Source organism: Mustelus asterias, chromosome 23 (genome assembly GCF_964213995.1).
Source record: "Mustelus asterias chromosome 23, sMusAst1.hap1.1, whole genome shotgun sequence".
Classification (NCBI taxonomy): Eukaryota; Metazoa; Chordata; class Chondrichthyes; order Carcharhiniformes; family Triakidae; genus Mustelus; species Mustelus asterias.
In genome coordinates, this window is record NC_135823.1 from 64,280,714 (window position 1) to 64,296,635 (window position 15,922).

Here is a 15,922-nt window from a genome sequence, read left to right on the forward strand (position 1 = left end):
GAAGTCTCATTGCCCCAGGTCAAACATGGGCAAGGAAACCTCCTGCTGGTGACCACATACTGTCTCCCCTCCCCCCTCACCTGATGAATCAGTACTCCTCCACGTTGAATACCACTTGGAGGAAGCACTGAGGGTGGCAAGAGTGCAGAATGTACTCTGGGTGGGGGACTCCAATGTCCATCACCAAGTGTTTCTTGGTAGCACCACTGAGCTGGCTGAGTCCTAAAGGATAGAACCGCTAGACTGGGTCTGAAGCAGGTGGTGAATGGTCAAGACTAGAGCTAACAAGACATGAATGAGGTTTACAACGGCAAATGAGCTGAATCAGGTGATGTTAGGAGGACGTGGAATACTGTGTACAGTCCTGGTCACCCTATTATAGAAAGGATATTATTAATCTAGAAAGAGTGCAGAAAAGATTTACCAGGATGCTACCGGGACTTGATGGATTGAGTTATAAGGAGAGACTGGATAGACTTGGACTTTTTTCTCTGGAGCGTAGAAGGCTGAGGGGTGATCTTATAGAGGTCTATAAAATAATGAGGGGCATAGATCAACGAGACAGTCAATATCTTTTTCCAAAGGTAGGGGAGTCTAAAACTAGAGGGCATAGGTTTAAGGTGAGAGGGGAGAGATACAAAAGTGTCCAGAGGGGCAATTGTTTCACACAGAGAGTGGTGAGTGTCTGGAACAAGCTGCCAGAGGTAGTAGTAGAGGCGGGTACAATTTTGTCTTTTAAAAAGCATTTAGACAGTTACATGGGTAAGGTGGGTATAGAGGGAGATGGGCCAAATGCGGGCAATTGGGATTAGTTTAGGGATTTAAAAAAGGGCGGCGTGGACAAGTTGGGCCGAAGGGCCTGTTTCCATGCTGTAAATCTCTATGACTACGATGTAAAGGGTTTCAGTGTTGGCTTGAACAGGGGGATGGAAGATCATTTCTGCATCCAATGTGACAGTGAGGTTGCGAACAGAGTGGCTTAATCTCAGATTGCTTCCAAAGAGGGGGATGGGGTTGGTAGAGAGGGAATGGAGATTTGTGCAGGGACTAAAATTAATGACTTCAGTCTTCACAATATTCAATTGGGTGATTTTCTATCCCTAAATATAAATGCTAGCCACTTACAGGGAATATTAAAAGCAGGAGTGCCTCTCTGGGTTCTCTTCGAGCCTCCTTTATCCAGACTTGCACTCTCCACAATTACCTAGCTGCTGAAGGTGGTTCTCGTGCCGTGTGCCTGCGATATTCCATTCTCACCAGCCTGCTGGTGTTTCTGGTTGGGATCAGGTGGAACTGAAATGAAATGGTGATGGATGATAATGAAGCAATAGCCATTAACCTGTGCTAATTAGTAATATACAGAATGGGTCACCTTCCGATGATTAGTTGACAAGGTCTACAGAATTTTCTACCTTTCACCTTATTGCAGCTGCTGCCAGTAATATTTTCACTAAAAGCATTAAATACTCCGATGATACTCGCATCAACTTTGATAAATTCTTTCCACTGATTTAAGAAATCGAAGGATCGAGAATCACGGAATGCCTACAGTGCAGCAGGAGGCCATTCAGCCCATCGAGCCTGCACCGAACAAGCCCACCCAGGCCCAATCCCCATAACCCTACCTATTTACCCTGCTAGTGCCCCTGAACCTAAGGGACAATTAAGCATGGCCAATCCACCTAACCCGCACACCTTTGGAGTGTGGGAGGAAACTGGAGTGCCCAGAGGAAACCCACACAGACACGGGGAGAATGTGCAAACTCCACACAGACGGTCACCCGAGGCTGGAATTGAACCCAGGTCCCTGGTGCTGTGAGGCAGCAGTGCCACCGTGCTAGAAATGTCAAAACTGAATTTAATCATTTTGTCTGAGTTTAAAAGGGTTTGCATGGAAATAAATTGGATTTGGATGAAATGCTTTCTTTAAACCATAAGCAGAGCTAGAATCATAGAATCCTTCAGTGCAGAAGGAAGCCATTCGGCCCACTGAGTCTGCACCGACCACAATCTCACCCAGGCCCTATTCCCGTAACCCCACATATTTACCCTGCTAATCCCCCTGACACTAGGGTCAATTGAGCACGGCCAATCCACCTAACCCACACATCTTAGGACTGTGGGAGGAAACTGGAGCACCCGGAGGAAACCCACGCAGACCTGGGGAGAACCTGCAAACTCCACGCAGACAGTGACCTGAGGCCGGAATCGAACCCAGGTCCCTTGCACTGTGAGGCAGCAGTGCTAACCACTGTGCTGCTGAATTAAGTAGTCAATTATCTGTTGTTGACTTGGGTACAATCAAGACTATGGCACTAAGAGTACTCAAACTTCCAAGCTTTATTACTTGCGCACAAGGAGGACACACATGCAGTGGGATACACTGCTGGGTGTTCTGTTGATTCGTACAGATGTATTGCGGTTATAGTTCATTACAGCAAATGAGAAATGAGTAACATTCTAATCCTTAATTTACAACAATAGTCCACCAATCATAGTGTAGATTATTGTCCTTTCTTACCCAATAGAAAACCGTCTCCTTCTAATCCGTCATTAGCATAATATGTCGCCATATCTTGTTTTTGGTATGTTTTTGTACTCGTCTTTGGTTCATCCTGTGGCCGCGGTCCTGACCGTGAACAGAGTGTTTAAGAAACTGACACAAGGTTAGATTAGTCACTTCTCTGAATAAGCAACTGCTGACCTGACCCAGGCCTTGTCTGTACATAAGCACTTTCCAGTCTTGCTGACAGAGCTGTCTGCCACAGTTGTAACTTAATTTCCACACATCTTGGGACCTAAACAGGGATATTTTCTAAATGGTGAAAAGCTTGGGTGGCATGATGGTACAGTGGTTAGCACTGCTGCCTCACAGCGCCAGGGACCCGGGTTTGATTCCAGCCTTGGCTGACTGACTGTGTGGAGTTTGCATATTCTCCCCGTGTCTGGGTGGGTCTCCTCCGGGTGCTCCGGTTTCCTCCCACAGTCCAAAGCTGTGTGCGTTAGGTTGATTGGCCATGATAAATTCCCCTTAATGCCAGGGGGATTAGGAGGGTAAATATGTAGGGTTACGGGAATAGGGCCTAGACAGGATTGTGGTCGGTGCAGACTCGATGGGCCGAATGGCCTCCTTCTGCACTGTAGGGATTCTATGAAAAGCTAAGGGGGATGTCCAGGTACATAGACCATTTAAAACGCAACAAATACAGGAAATAACCAACAAAACTAATAGAATAGCCTACATCTGGGGCACTAGAATGTAGACAGTGTGGAAGTTATGCTTCAACTCTATAAAACCCTTATTAGACCTGGAGTACTGATTTGATTCATGTATTAACAGTGAAAAGTATTGTTTCTTGCGCGCTATACAAAGCATACCGTTCATAGAGGAGGAGAGATTGCATAATGTAGTGTTACAGTCATAGCTAGGGTGTAGAGAAAGATCAACTTAAGGCAAGGTAAGTCCATTCAAAAGGACAGCAGCAGGGAATAAGCTGTTCTTGAGTCAGTTGGGACGTGACCTCAGACTTTTGCATCTTTTTCCCGACGGATGAAGGTGGAAGAGAGAATGTCCGGGGTGCTTGGGGTCCTTAATTATGCTGGCTGCTTTTCCGAGGCAGCGGGAAGTGTAGACAGAGTCAATGGATGGGAGGCTGGTTTGCATGATGGATTGGGCTACATTCACAACCTTTTGTAGTTCCTTGTGGTCTTGGCCATACCAATCTGTTCTGCGGGCAGTTCTGGGACACCACACGTTTGGAAGAGGAGGGATTGCATTGTAGATTTACCAGAATAATACCCAGACTTCCAAGAGTTAAGCTACAAGGAAAGATTACACAAACTAAGATTGCATTCCCTGGAGCTTAGAAGGTTAAGGATGGATTTATTCAAGGTTTCCTGAGACATTGAGAAGAGAAAGGGGAACTTCTTCCACTGGTTGGGGAGTCGAGGACTAGAGGCACAATATAAATGTCAGTACTAGACCTTTCTGAAGTGAAATGAAGGAATACTTTGATGTGCAAACACTTTTACAATTAGAAGTTTGGAACTCTCTTCTACAAATGGCAATTGATCCAAGGTCAATTGTTAATTTTAAAACCAAGACTGATGGACTTTTGTTATCCAAAGATATTAAGGGGGTGTGGGGCAAAGAGGGATATATTAAGTTGGGTCACAGATTAAGAAGGTGAAGAAGGCATTCAGCATGCTTGGTTTCATTGGTCAGAACATTGAATAGAGGAGTTGGGACATTGTACAAGACATTAGTAAGGCCACACTTGGAATACTGTGTACAGTTCTGGTCACCATTTTATAGAAAGGATATTATTAAACTAGAAAGAGTGCTGAAAAGATTTACTAGGATGCTACCGGGACTTGATGGTTTGAGTTATAAGGAGAGGCTGGATAGATTGGGACTTTTTTCCCTGGACTGTGGGAGGCTTAGGGGTGATCTTATAGAGGTCTATAAAATAATGAGGGGCATAGATCAGCTAGATAGTCAACACCTTTTCCCAAAGGTAGGGGAGTTTAAAACTAGAGGGCATAGGTTTAAGGTGAGGGGGGAGAAATACAAAAGGGTCCAGAGGGACATTTTTTTCCACAGAGGTGGTGTCTGGAATGAGCTGTCAGAGGCAGTAGTAGAGGCGGGTACAATTTTGTCTTTTAAAAAGCATTTACATGGGTAAGATGAGTATAGAGGGATATGGGCCAAACGCAGGCAATTGGGACAAGCTTAGTGGTTTTAAAAAAATGGGTGGCATGGACAAGTTGGGCCAACGGGCCTGTTTCCATGCTGTAAACCTCTACGACTCTAACCATGATTTCACACAATTGCAGAGCAGTCTCGAGGGGCCAGATGGCCTCCTCCTCAGTAAATCAAGGTGGTCTAATTAACATAGAGGGATCTGGGCGTGCAGGTCCACAGTTCCCTAAAAGTGGCAACACAGGTGCCAAAGTGATTAAGAAGGCATATGGCATCATCAGCCGGGGCATTGAGTACAAGAGTTGGCAAATCATGTTGCAGCTATAAAACCTTGGTTAGACTGCACTTGGGAGTACTGCAGTTCTGGTTACCACGCTACCAGAAGGACGTGGAAGCTTTGGAGAGAGTGCACAGGAGGTTCACCAGGGTGCTGCCTGGTCTCGAGGGCATTGACTATGAAGAGAGGTTGAATAAACTATGATTGTTTTCACTGGAAATACGGAGACTGAGGGGAGACCTAATAGGAGGTGTACAAAATTATGAGGGGCACAGACAGGGTGAATAGTCAGAGACTTTTTCCCAGGGTGGAAGTGTCAATTACAAGGGGGCACAAGTTCAAGGTGAGAGGGAGAAAGTTTAAGGGAGAAATGCAGGGGGAATTTTTCACGCACAGAATGGTGGGTGCCTGGAACACGCTGCCAGAGGTGGAAGCAGGCACATTAGCAAATCTAAGGCATCTGGATGGGTACACAGATACGGAGGGAATAGAGAGATAGGGACCGATTAAGGTAGAAGGGTTTTATTTAAAGTTTAGTTAGGGCATCATGATCGGCATGGGCTTGGAGGGCCGATGGGCCTGTTCCTGTGTTGTACTGTTCTTTAAGAAGTCTCACATCACCAGGTTAAAGTCCAACAGGTTTATTTGATATCATGAACTTTTGGAGCGCTGCTCCTTCATCAGGTAAGTGATACCAAATAAACCTGGACTTTAACCTGTTGATGAGAGACTTCTTACTGTACCCATCCCAGTCCAACATCATGGCTGCCACCGATACTTTTCTTTGTTCTTTTACCTTCACGTGAACATTTGGTTATAACAAAATCGGTGCCATTTTTATTAGAAAGGGAATTAGAAATAGGGTACAAAGCGAAATGACTATTAATGGTTGCTTCCAGGTGGTTCAAATAAACCATTTTCAATTGTGCTGATGGGAAACATCCTTTGAGAAAAAAGACGCAAGCCACGAACACCAATTTTCTCCAAAATGTTCTAGTTTATTGACATGTCAGTGTGCAACAGGAACAACCACTTCTTGTTCTGCAGCAAATACATACACAAGTCTCAAATAAAACAATGTACAATGAAAGCACCATCATTCAAAGTAATGTCTATTTTAATTCAAACAAATTGAACTTGCTAACACATCACAATATACAGAGTTGGAGGATTGATTATACAATTTCAAGTAGAGCTAAACTTCATTAACACAAAATCAGATCCAGCAATTTTCAAGTCCTGAGTTTCTGTAGAACATCATCATACCTGTGAGTCACCCAATAGTATCAAACGTGACTGGAACACTCCAGAGATGAAATGTCATTTTTGTTTAAAAATCTTCTGAAAATGTCAGAGAAAAAAAAACAACACACTCTTCCAAACCATCAGTCCACAGTTGCGTTATCTTGCATGAAAAAAATCTTTGGCTTCTTTGCCGACATGGTTCTCAATCATCAACTCCATTGTGCCAAATTATGGACTACAGGCGAATTCTCCCTTTTTAAAAAAAAGAAAAATCACTTCCCAAATCCTGCAGTTCATTTTCCTTTTTTTAAAAAATATAAATAAGGTTAGTGTCGTACAGGGATTAAGAATACATGAAATCTCAGCACATACTTTCCATCTTCTCCGCAACAAGGAAAGGCACTGCAATTGTATTACTCCTACTGTTGGCGGTATCCGTTAACGATACCGTATCGTCACAAACTAAATGATCATTTTTTTTTGTGTCGGGCCAAAGCCAAAGGCCATAAGCCCACCTTCATTCCTGGGTTTACAGTAACACGAGGAGCTGTAAGAGTATATGACTGAGATTAATGGCTTTCTCTCTTTTTTTTTAAATTAAACTGCTGGACACCAGGCCAAGCTGCTTAGTTCTAGCCACTACTGAGGTGGTTGATACAGGTACCTAAAGCAAATTCTTTAATACTAGCCTTTTTTTTTTTCCCTTGAATCGTTAATCAAAACCCATCACAGTTCTGATTTGTTAAAATTCACATTCTCTTGTGCTAGATACACATCTCTTCGAACGAGCACAAGGGTGGTCACAATAGTGCCTCAGGAGTCGTGGTCCTGATCACAGTGCACCAACAGAGCAAGGACACCACAATGTATAAATGCTCCTTAAACAATTCACCATTACAGGCAATAAATAGCAATTTAACTTATTTTTTTTTCCTTTTTTTTTTAAATAATCGATCCAATGCATAGTGCTCTGAAGAACTCTACACTAATCGGAACTTGGGACATCATTAAAAGACAGAAAACTCTAGCGGGTGTTTGACTGTGCCAAACGAGAGGTGCACACATTTCTAACCTGCTTATCCTGAAAGCCGTACTGGCTTGAATTCACCCCACCTCCACATTAGAGTGTCAGAGAGTGCAACCCCCCACCGCCACCACGCGCCTACGTTTCAGATAGTGCCACTCTGCACACATTCCAAGTTGTTGTTGCCTGAAGAAAAGATAAAAGCTTTAATTAAGCCCACCGCTGAACACAGGATTATTTAGTTTAATGGTTAGAACAGCGTACAGAAACAAACCTAAACACTCCAGCTGCCTTAAATCTCAGGAATGCACTGCATGACATTTTGCTCTAATGACCATCGCTATTGTGTCAATATTAAAATCGTTCTTGCATAGGCATTCAGTGGAAGATACTTTTCTATACACTTTTGAATCCAAGCATACACCAGACCAACTCGAAGTCCTCCAGCTATCCATTCACTTGGCCCCGGTATCTTTGCCATCGAAGCAAAGCCCTTTCCGGTCGTCAGTCTCAAAAGGTACGCAGCAGATTTCGACTAGTGTACTCGCCCTCGGCGTAAAAGGGCGCTAGTGATCCGTAAACAAGAGCAAATGCAGAGTTGGCCATCCAGCCTAGCAGCTCCTACAGCTCGGCTGCTCCCTCTGAGGTTGCTGCGGTGCCATCGCAACATTAGCTTCATTCAACTGTGCTTTGTAGCAGAGCTCACTGCATTTTGCGCTGCATGCTGGAAGTCTCCCCGTGGATTTTGTTGCTTTCTGGATTTGAAGGGAAGGGAGAGAAAAAAAAAGAATCAGCGACGATCGACGTTATGGATGGCTTTCCAGGACGGTAAAAAAGGGCAGGGAGTAGATTGTCTTTGAAACGCTGTGAAACAGTTTTTCTATCCAGTGTCAGTTCCGAGCAAGCTTCAAAACATAGCTCCTTCCAAGTAACCAAACATGTCCTGAGCCAAACTTAGAACAGAACGGAATCCCTACAGGGCATTCGGTCATCAAGTCCGCACTAACCACAATCCCACCCAAGCCCTATTCCCATAACCCCACATATTTTACCCCTGTTAATCCCCCTGACACTAAGGGGCAATTTAGCATGCCCAATCCACCGAACCCGCACGTCTTTGGAATGTGGGAGGAAACCGGAGCACCCGGAGGAAACCCATGCAGACACGGGGAGAATGTGCAAACTCCGCACAGACAGTGACCCAAGCCGAGTCCCTGGCACTGTGAGGCAGCGGTGCTAACCACTGTGCCACCATGCTGTCTTTCAGAAGCACAGAGTCATAGAGGTTTACAGCATGGAAACAGGCCCTTCGGCCCAACTTGTCCATGTCGCCTTTTTTTTAAACCCCTAAGCTAATCCCAATTGTCCGCATTTGGCTCAAATCCCTCTATACCCATCGTACCCATGTAACTATCTAAATGCTTTTTAAAAGATAAAATTGTACCCGCTTCTACTACCACCTCTGGCAGCTCGTTCCAGACACTCACCACCCTCTGTGAAAAAATTGCCCCTCTGGACACTTTTGTAATTCTCCCCTCTCACCCTAAACCTATGCCCTCTAGTTTTAGACTCCCCCACCTTTGGTAGTACCCTTCTATAAAACAGAGAATTTATATATTTTTTTACACCAGCATTCCTCATTGAGCCCCAATAAATAGGCAGTTACATTCTGTGCATTGTTGCTTAGTTGGAGTAAGACTAGGAACACTCAAGCTCATGACAAAGGCCCTTCCTGCAACAGAGGAGGGACATGCTTATCCTTCACTATTGGATGGAGAGGTTTGAAAGGTGAAAGGACAGTTTGTGCACAAGCAGAGCTTCGTTTGAATTGAACTTAAACCTCAAGATTCCATTCTCCTGAAATCAGTTGGCACTGCACAAGCACTGGTGCTTCGCTTTAAATGGAGGGGTAAAAAAAATTAACATTTTTTCTTCTAGGGCTAACTGGAATCACAGAATCCCTACAGTGCAGGAGGCCATTTGGCCCATTGAGCCCGCACCAACAACAATCCCACCCAAGCCCTATTCCCATAAACGTATATATTTACCCTGCTCCTCCCCCTGACACTGAGGGACAATCTAGCACGGCCAATCCACCTAACCTGCACATCTCTGGACTGTGGGAGGAAACCGGAGCACCCGGAGGAAAACCCACACAGATAGGGGGAGAACCTGCAAACTCCGCACAGTGACCCAAGATGGGAATCGAACCCGGGTCCCTGGCGCTGTGAGGCAGCAGTGCTAACCGCTGTGCCACCATGCCACCCTCAGTCACACCTCTATTCCAGTACAATTCATGAAGTCTTCCAGAGTAGCTACAATGACTGATGCTATAGTGAATCTATTTTTCCTCCTTTACTCACTAATTTTTGCTATGATTTCTCCCTCTTTCTTCTCTTCTGAAGCCACTGCCACTTTGCTGGAGGTGGAGATCCACAGATAGCAATTCCTTAACCAGGTGCCCAGCCAGACTTTGAACACGAGCAGTCCTGTTGATGACGGAGCGCCATTAAATTGGCACCCTGCCTTCACCCAACCCAACCACAATCTACCTCCTTCCAGCAGGGACTGGGACCAGGAGTGAGAGTGCCAAGAATCAGCACATCTATCATTCCCCATGGACAATGAAAGATGTTTGGACTGGAGGCGACTATGTACAACTGCAGTTTGCTCCCACTGAGACTGAAGGAGCTGCTGGGTAGACTGGGTGCTGTTCCGTTTTAAATTTTAACATAACCCTCCCTCCCCACCTTGTCAAATCGACAGACTGTGATAGTGCGGAACATTAAAGCAACATTACCAGATACCAGTGTGCTACCGCTTCTGTACAGCCTCACAGATATCCCTGAATATTTCTGTCAAAACTGGATGTCGGAGAATATACAACCCAACAACGTGAGGAGGTTAGTAAGCACAGGGAGTGGAAATAACAAAGTTAATGGCATCAGTAAAGCCTGCAAGTCAAATGCTGCAATCACATTCTTTTAAAAGGTACCCAACACTCCCAAAAAAGCCACCATAAGGATATTGAAGCTAATCTTCCATTTTCAAAATCAGCACAGGTTGGACTTTAATACTTTACCTGAAACATGCAAACAACAACTAGTTCTCAGTTAGAGCAGACCAAACATGAAGCACATGTGGACCAGCTCCTGTGCAGTCCCAGTCCTTTCGGCCCTTGGCAACATCTTTACAAATATACAAGCACTAATTTAGAGAAAAATGTTGTTGCGAGAACAGTGGCTTTTAACTCTTTAATAATATAGGCTAATTAAACCTAACTGGGACATATACAGTTAGAACATAGAACAGTACAGCACAGGAACAGGCCCTTCAGCCCACGATGTTGTGCCGCACATGACGCCAAATTAAACTAATACCCTCTGCCTGCCCTTGCTCCAAATTCCTCTATTCTTTGCATATTCAAGTGCTTATCTAAAAGCCCCTTATTGTATCTACCTCCACCACCATCACCCCTGGCAGCACGTTCCAGACACCTATCACTCTGTGTAAAAAAAACTTGCCCCTCACATTTCCTTTGAACTTTCCCCCCCTCTCACCTTAAATGCATGCCCCCCCGCAACCCCCACCCCCCCCAGCCCCTTATCGTGAATGAAGAGGAGCTGCATCCCTCAAGTGGAGCAGTTCATGGGCCCAACCTTCTTTATAATTCTCTAAAATTCACTCATTTTGCCACTCACGTGGTTCAGTGGTCTGGGCATGATATTGAAAAATAACTAGGCCTTTGTCTGAAGATTTGGGTCAAACAATCCAGCTTCTTTCGAGCCTCACCACTGCACTGGCGATTCTTGCTCATTAACTTGCAGAGATGAGGCACACATTGTGTGCAACTTCAATGCAAATCACCTTCCGGGGCCAAGTGAAGTGACAGACACAATGGTGACCCCATTCTGAACCATGCATTGCCCGAGAAGTGACTCCGGGAGCAGGCTAAATGCAAGCACGTGCTGCAATTCTCTTTACCAGCCTTTTATCAGATTGGCAGTTCTGGTGCAATAGAGAACCGTACAGCACAGGGACAGGCCCACAATGTTGTGTCAAAACATGATGCTAAATTAGACTAATCCCTTTCTGCCTGCCCTTGCTCCATATCCCTCTATTCCTCATGTGCTTATCTAAAGCACTTTGGATATCATAGAATCCCTACAGTGCAGAAGGAGGCCATTCGGCCCATCGAGTCTGCAGCGACAACAATCCCACACAGGCCCTATTCCTGTAACCCCACATATTTACCCTTGCTAATCCCCCTGACACTAAGGGTCAATTTCGTATGGCCAATCCACCTAACCCGCACATCTTTGGAGTGTGGGAGGAAACCGGAGCACCCAGAGGAAACCCACGCAGGTACGGGGAGAACGCGCAGACTCCACACAGATAGTGACCCGCGGCTGGATTTGAACCCGGGTCCCTGGCACTGTGAGGCAGCAGTGCTAACCACTGTGCCACCCCTTCAACACCCCTATCGTATTTGCCTCCACCACCACCCCTGGCAGCGCGTTCCAGATACCTACCACTCTGTGTAAAAAAAATCTTGCCCCTCACATCTCCTTTGAACTTCCCCCCTCTCACCTCAAGTACACGCCCCCTAGTATTAGACATTTCAACTCTGGGGAAAAAGAATCTGACTGTCAACCTTTTCTATGCCTCTCAATTTTAGCAGGAGCACTATTCCAAGCTTCTAAGAAAAAACTATTAAGTATCTTTGGTAGTGATATAAACTTATTATAGTTTTAATGCAAGCACTTGCAAAATAAGAAATACAGTTCCTTCTTGGAAACTGAATGTCGCTCCTAACAAATGCGATATGACCTAAAGAAGAAGACAAGATAACAAACCATACTGTACAGTATAAAACAAGCATCTTGAATCTGTAATTACAGGCTCCCATGGCCAGACTTTTCCCCTCAACATTTTGTCAGCATATCAGACTATCGTTAAAATAAGAAAAAATATACAAACATTTGAAAAGAAAAAAGTGGTAAAAAATGTACACACACAAAGTACAATATTTAGCAATCTGCCATCACGTTGGGATACGCACAGTGGAAAGAGTCACATGCTATATTACCTTGGAGAGACTGCTGTATGTGGGTGGGCAAAACAGCGTGTGGAAGCTGCACTGCATGGTGAGGGGTTGTGTGTAAGCCAGCAAAAATACCTGGAGGATGGAGAGAGAGAGAGAGAGAGCTGATTGGCAAGAGTGGAAAGCCACGGCATGCAATTTAGTGATTAGCTATTTCAGCACAGCACATCTGCAATAACGAGCACATTCACTGGTTTATAAAGGTGAGAAAGTGATTTGATGCCATCAGCATTACAGGGTCTCAGTGGCTGGTTCGATGTCAAAGGTGCAGCTGAGGGACAGTTGAGAGGTAAAGACAGCAGAAAGCAAGGACAATTAACCTACCAAACAAAACACATTACTTTAAGAATGAAGTGTTTACCCATTGATCTCCACTGCATTTCCACAATAATTGCTTAAGACGGCAAATTGATCGAGGAGTTACATTGCTGTATATTTTGAAAAAAAAAGACTTGCATTCATATAGCACCTTTCACAACCTCAGGATTTCCAAAGCCTTGAGTTAAGTACTTTCAAAGGTGTAAACATAGAAAATAGGAGCAGGAGGCCGCCATTTGGCCCTTCAAGCCTGCTCTGTCATTCATTATGGTTATGGCTAATCATCCAACTCAATAGTCTGATCTTGCCTCCTCCCGCACCCCCCCAATACCCTTTGATCCCCTTCACCCCAAGAGCTATATCTAACTGCTTCTTGAAAACATACAACTACTTTATGTGGTAGTGAATGCCATACACCGACCACTTTCTGGGTGAAGAAATTTCTCATCTCTGTCCTAAATGGTCTACCCTGAATCCTTAGGCTGTGATCCCTGGTTATGGATACCTCATGATGTGGAGATGCCGGCGTTGGACTGGGGTAGGCACAGTAAGAAGTCTCACAACACCAGGTTAAAGTCCAACAGATTTATTTGGTAGCAAATACCATAAGCTTTCGGAGCACTGCTCCTTCGTCAGATGGAGTGGAGATCTGCTCTCAAACAGTGCACAGACACCTGGTGTACAGTGCACTGTTTGAGAGCAGATATCCACTCCATCTGACGAAGGAGCAGTGCTCCGAAAGCTTATGGTATTTGCTACCAAATAAACCTGTTGGACTTTAACCTGGTGTTGTGAGACTTCTTACTATGGATACCTCCACCATTGAGAACATCCTTCTGGCGTCAACCCTAGCCCTGTTAGAATTTTATAAGCTTCTACAAAATCCTCCCTTGTTCTTCTGAACGCCAGAGAACACAATGCTAACCAATTCAATCTCTCCTCATATCTCAGTCCCGTCACCCCAGGAATCAGTCTGGTAAACCTTCTCTGCACTCCCTCTAGAGCAAAGCATCCTTCCTCAGGTAAGGAGACCAAAACTGTACACAATATTCCAAATGCCACCAGGGCCCTGTATAATGGCAGCAAGATATCCCTGCTCCTGCACCCAAATCCTCTTGCTATGAAGGCTGATATATCATTGGCTTTTTTTTTTTAACTGCCTGCTGCACCTGAATGCTTAACTTCAGTGATTAAGAGACTGGTGTAGTGCCTACTGCAGTGTAGTCAATGCAGGAGACGCTGAAACCAATTTGCACGAAGCAAGTTCCCCAAAGCAGCAATGTGCGATGATGACCAGATAATCTGTATTTTGTGATGTTGATCGAAGGATAGATATTGGCCAGGTCTCCGGGGATAATCTCTCTGCTCATCTTCAGAGTAGTGCCATGAGACATTTTACAATTACCCAAGTGTGTGGCCAGAGCCTCAGTTTGACATCTCATCTAAAAGGCCGTACCTCCAACAGTTTAACGTTTATTTATTAGTGTCACAAGTAGGCTTACATTAACACTGCAATCAAGTTACTGCTAAAACCTCTAGTTGCCCCACACTGGCGCCTGTGAACAGGTGCCGAGCTGTGGCCGCTAGGGGATTTTCACAGTAACGTCATTGCAATGTTAATGTAAGCCTACTTGTGAGAATAATAAATAAACTTTTTAAACACTGAAGGGGAAGTTAGCACACAGCCAATGCACCTAACCAGCATGTCTTTCGGACTGTGAATCATAGAATCCCTACAGTGCAGAAGGAGGCCATTCGGCCCATCGAGTCTGCACCGACCACAATCCCACCCAGGCCCTATTCCCATAACCCCACACAATTACCCTGCTAATCCGCCTGAAACTAGTGTCAATTTAGCATGGCCAATCAACCTAACCCGCACATCCTTGGAGTGGGGGAGGAAACCCACACAGACAGGGGGAGAACGTGCAAACTCCACAGCCAGTGACCCAGCCGGAATTGAACTCAGGTCCCTGGTGCTGTGAGGCAGCAGTGCTAACCACTGCCACCTCACTGTAGTATAGGATACCGTCAATGTGCAGTGGAGCAGCAGCCTACATTTTCACGCTCAAGTCTCTGGAGTGGGTCTAGAACCCACAACCTTCTGAATGCGAAGCCAGAGTGTATCGACTGAATCACTGTTCCCACTCAACATAATGAGCAATAAATACATTAAATTAATTCAATTTTAGCTTTAGTCCCCATACACATCAGACATCTTCTTGATAAAGTTTTTTTTCCAGGCTCAATAACTCCTAGTCACTTTTACTCAAGAAACGAGGTGTCATTATAGCACATATTAACATACATTACAAAATGATTAAGCTTACAGAATAACATTCTTATTTTAACTTTTTACTAACTTTCGGTCCCTCTCTGAGAAACTCTGGATTAAAGTTCATGGGATGTGGGCACCGCTGGCTAGACCAACCTTTACTGCCCACCCCTGAGAAGGTGACGGTGAGCTGCCTTCTTGAACGGCTGCAATCCATGTGGAGTAGACACATCCACAGTGTTGTTAGGAAAGGAGTTCCAGGATTTTGACCCATTGACAGTGAAGGAACGGTGATGTATTTCCAAATCAGGATGGTTTGTGGTTTGGAGGGAAACTCGGGAGGTGGGTAGTGTTCGAGTGCATTTGGTGCCCTTGTTCTAGGTGGCCGAGGTCACGCGTTTGGAAGGTGCTGTCAAAGGTTGGAGGAGTTGCTGCAGTGCATCTTGTAAATGGAACACACTGCGGCCACGATGCATTGGTGGTGGAGGGGACGAATGTTTAATTCCTAGCATTCATTGATGATGATACTTGCCAGAATTCTTTTTCACTGATTGATGGCACAACTAGCCAGTCACATAGTCAAGACCTGCTGTTTTGTAAACCCTAACCACTCCTTTAGGCCTATCAGTGAAGTAATTATTAGAGGCATATGTGCAAAATCATCAAGATAGAATCCCTAAAATTCCTACAATGCAGAAGGAGGCCTATTGAGCCTGCACCGACAACAGTCCCACCCAGGCCCTATCGCTATAACCCCACATCTTAACCCTGCTAAATTCCTTTGACACGAAGGGGCAATTTAGCATGGCCAATCAACCTAACCCACACATCTTTGGGCTGTGGGAGGAAACCAGAGCACCCGGAGGAAACCCACGCAAACACAGGGAGAATGTGCAAACACCACACAGCACAGATAAAACATGAAGCTTAGAATTCTACCCCCAATAATGCCCAGGAACTTGATGCAACTTTATGTT

General features: G+C 45.0%; 1 protein-coding gene across 7 annotated transcripts in view; it reads right to left on the bottom strand.

Annotated features, from left to right (window-relative positions):
- Positions 1 to 5,960: 5,960 nt before the first annotated feature.
- Positions 5,961 to 15,922, bottom strand: part of LOC144510838 (ubinuclein-1-like) — an 81,127-nt gene continuing 71,165 nt past the window's right edge. For 4 of the 7 annotated variants that reach the window (XM_078240793.1, XM_078240795.1, XM_078240791.1 and 1 more), the window contains 2 exons: positions 12,338 to 12,427; positions 5,961 to 8,003 (listed from right to left, as the gene is read on the bottom strand). In XM_078240793.1, the coding sequence (XP_078096919.1) occupies positions 7,951 to 8,003; positions 12,338 to 12,427 (143 nt within the window). In that variant the 3' untranslated portion in view covers positions 5,961 to 7,950. The remainder of the gene's footprint in view (positions 8,004 to 12,337; positions 12,428 to 15,922) is intronic. The other 3 variants (XM_078240796.1, XM_078240792.1, XM_078240794.1) reach the window with 3 other exon arrangements.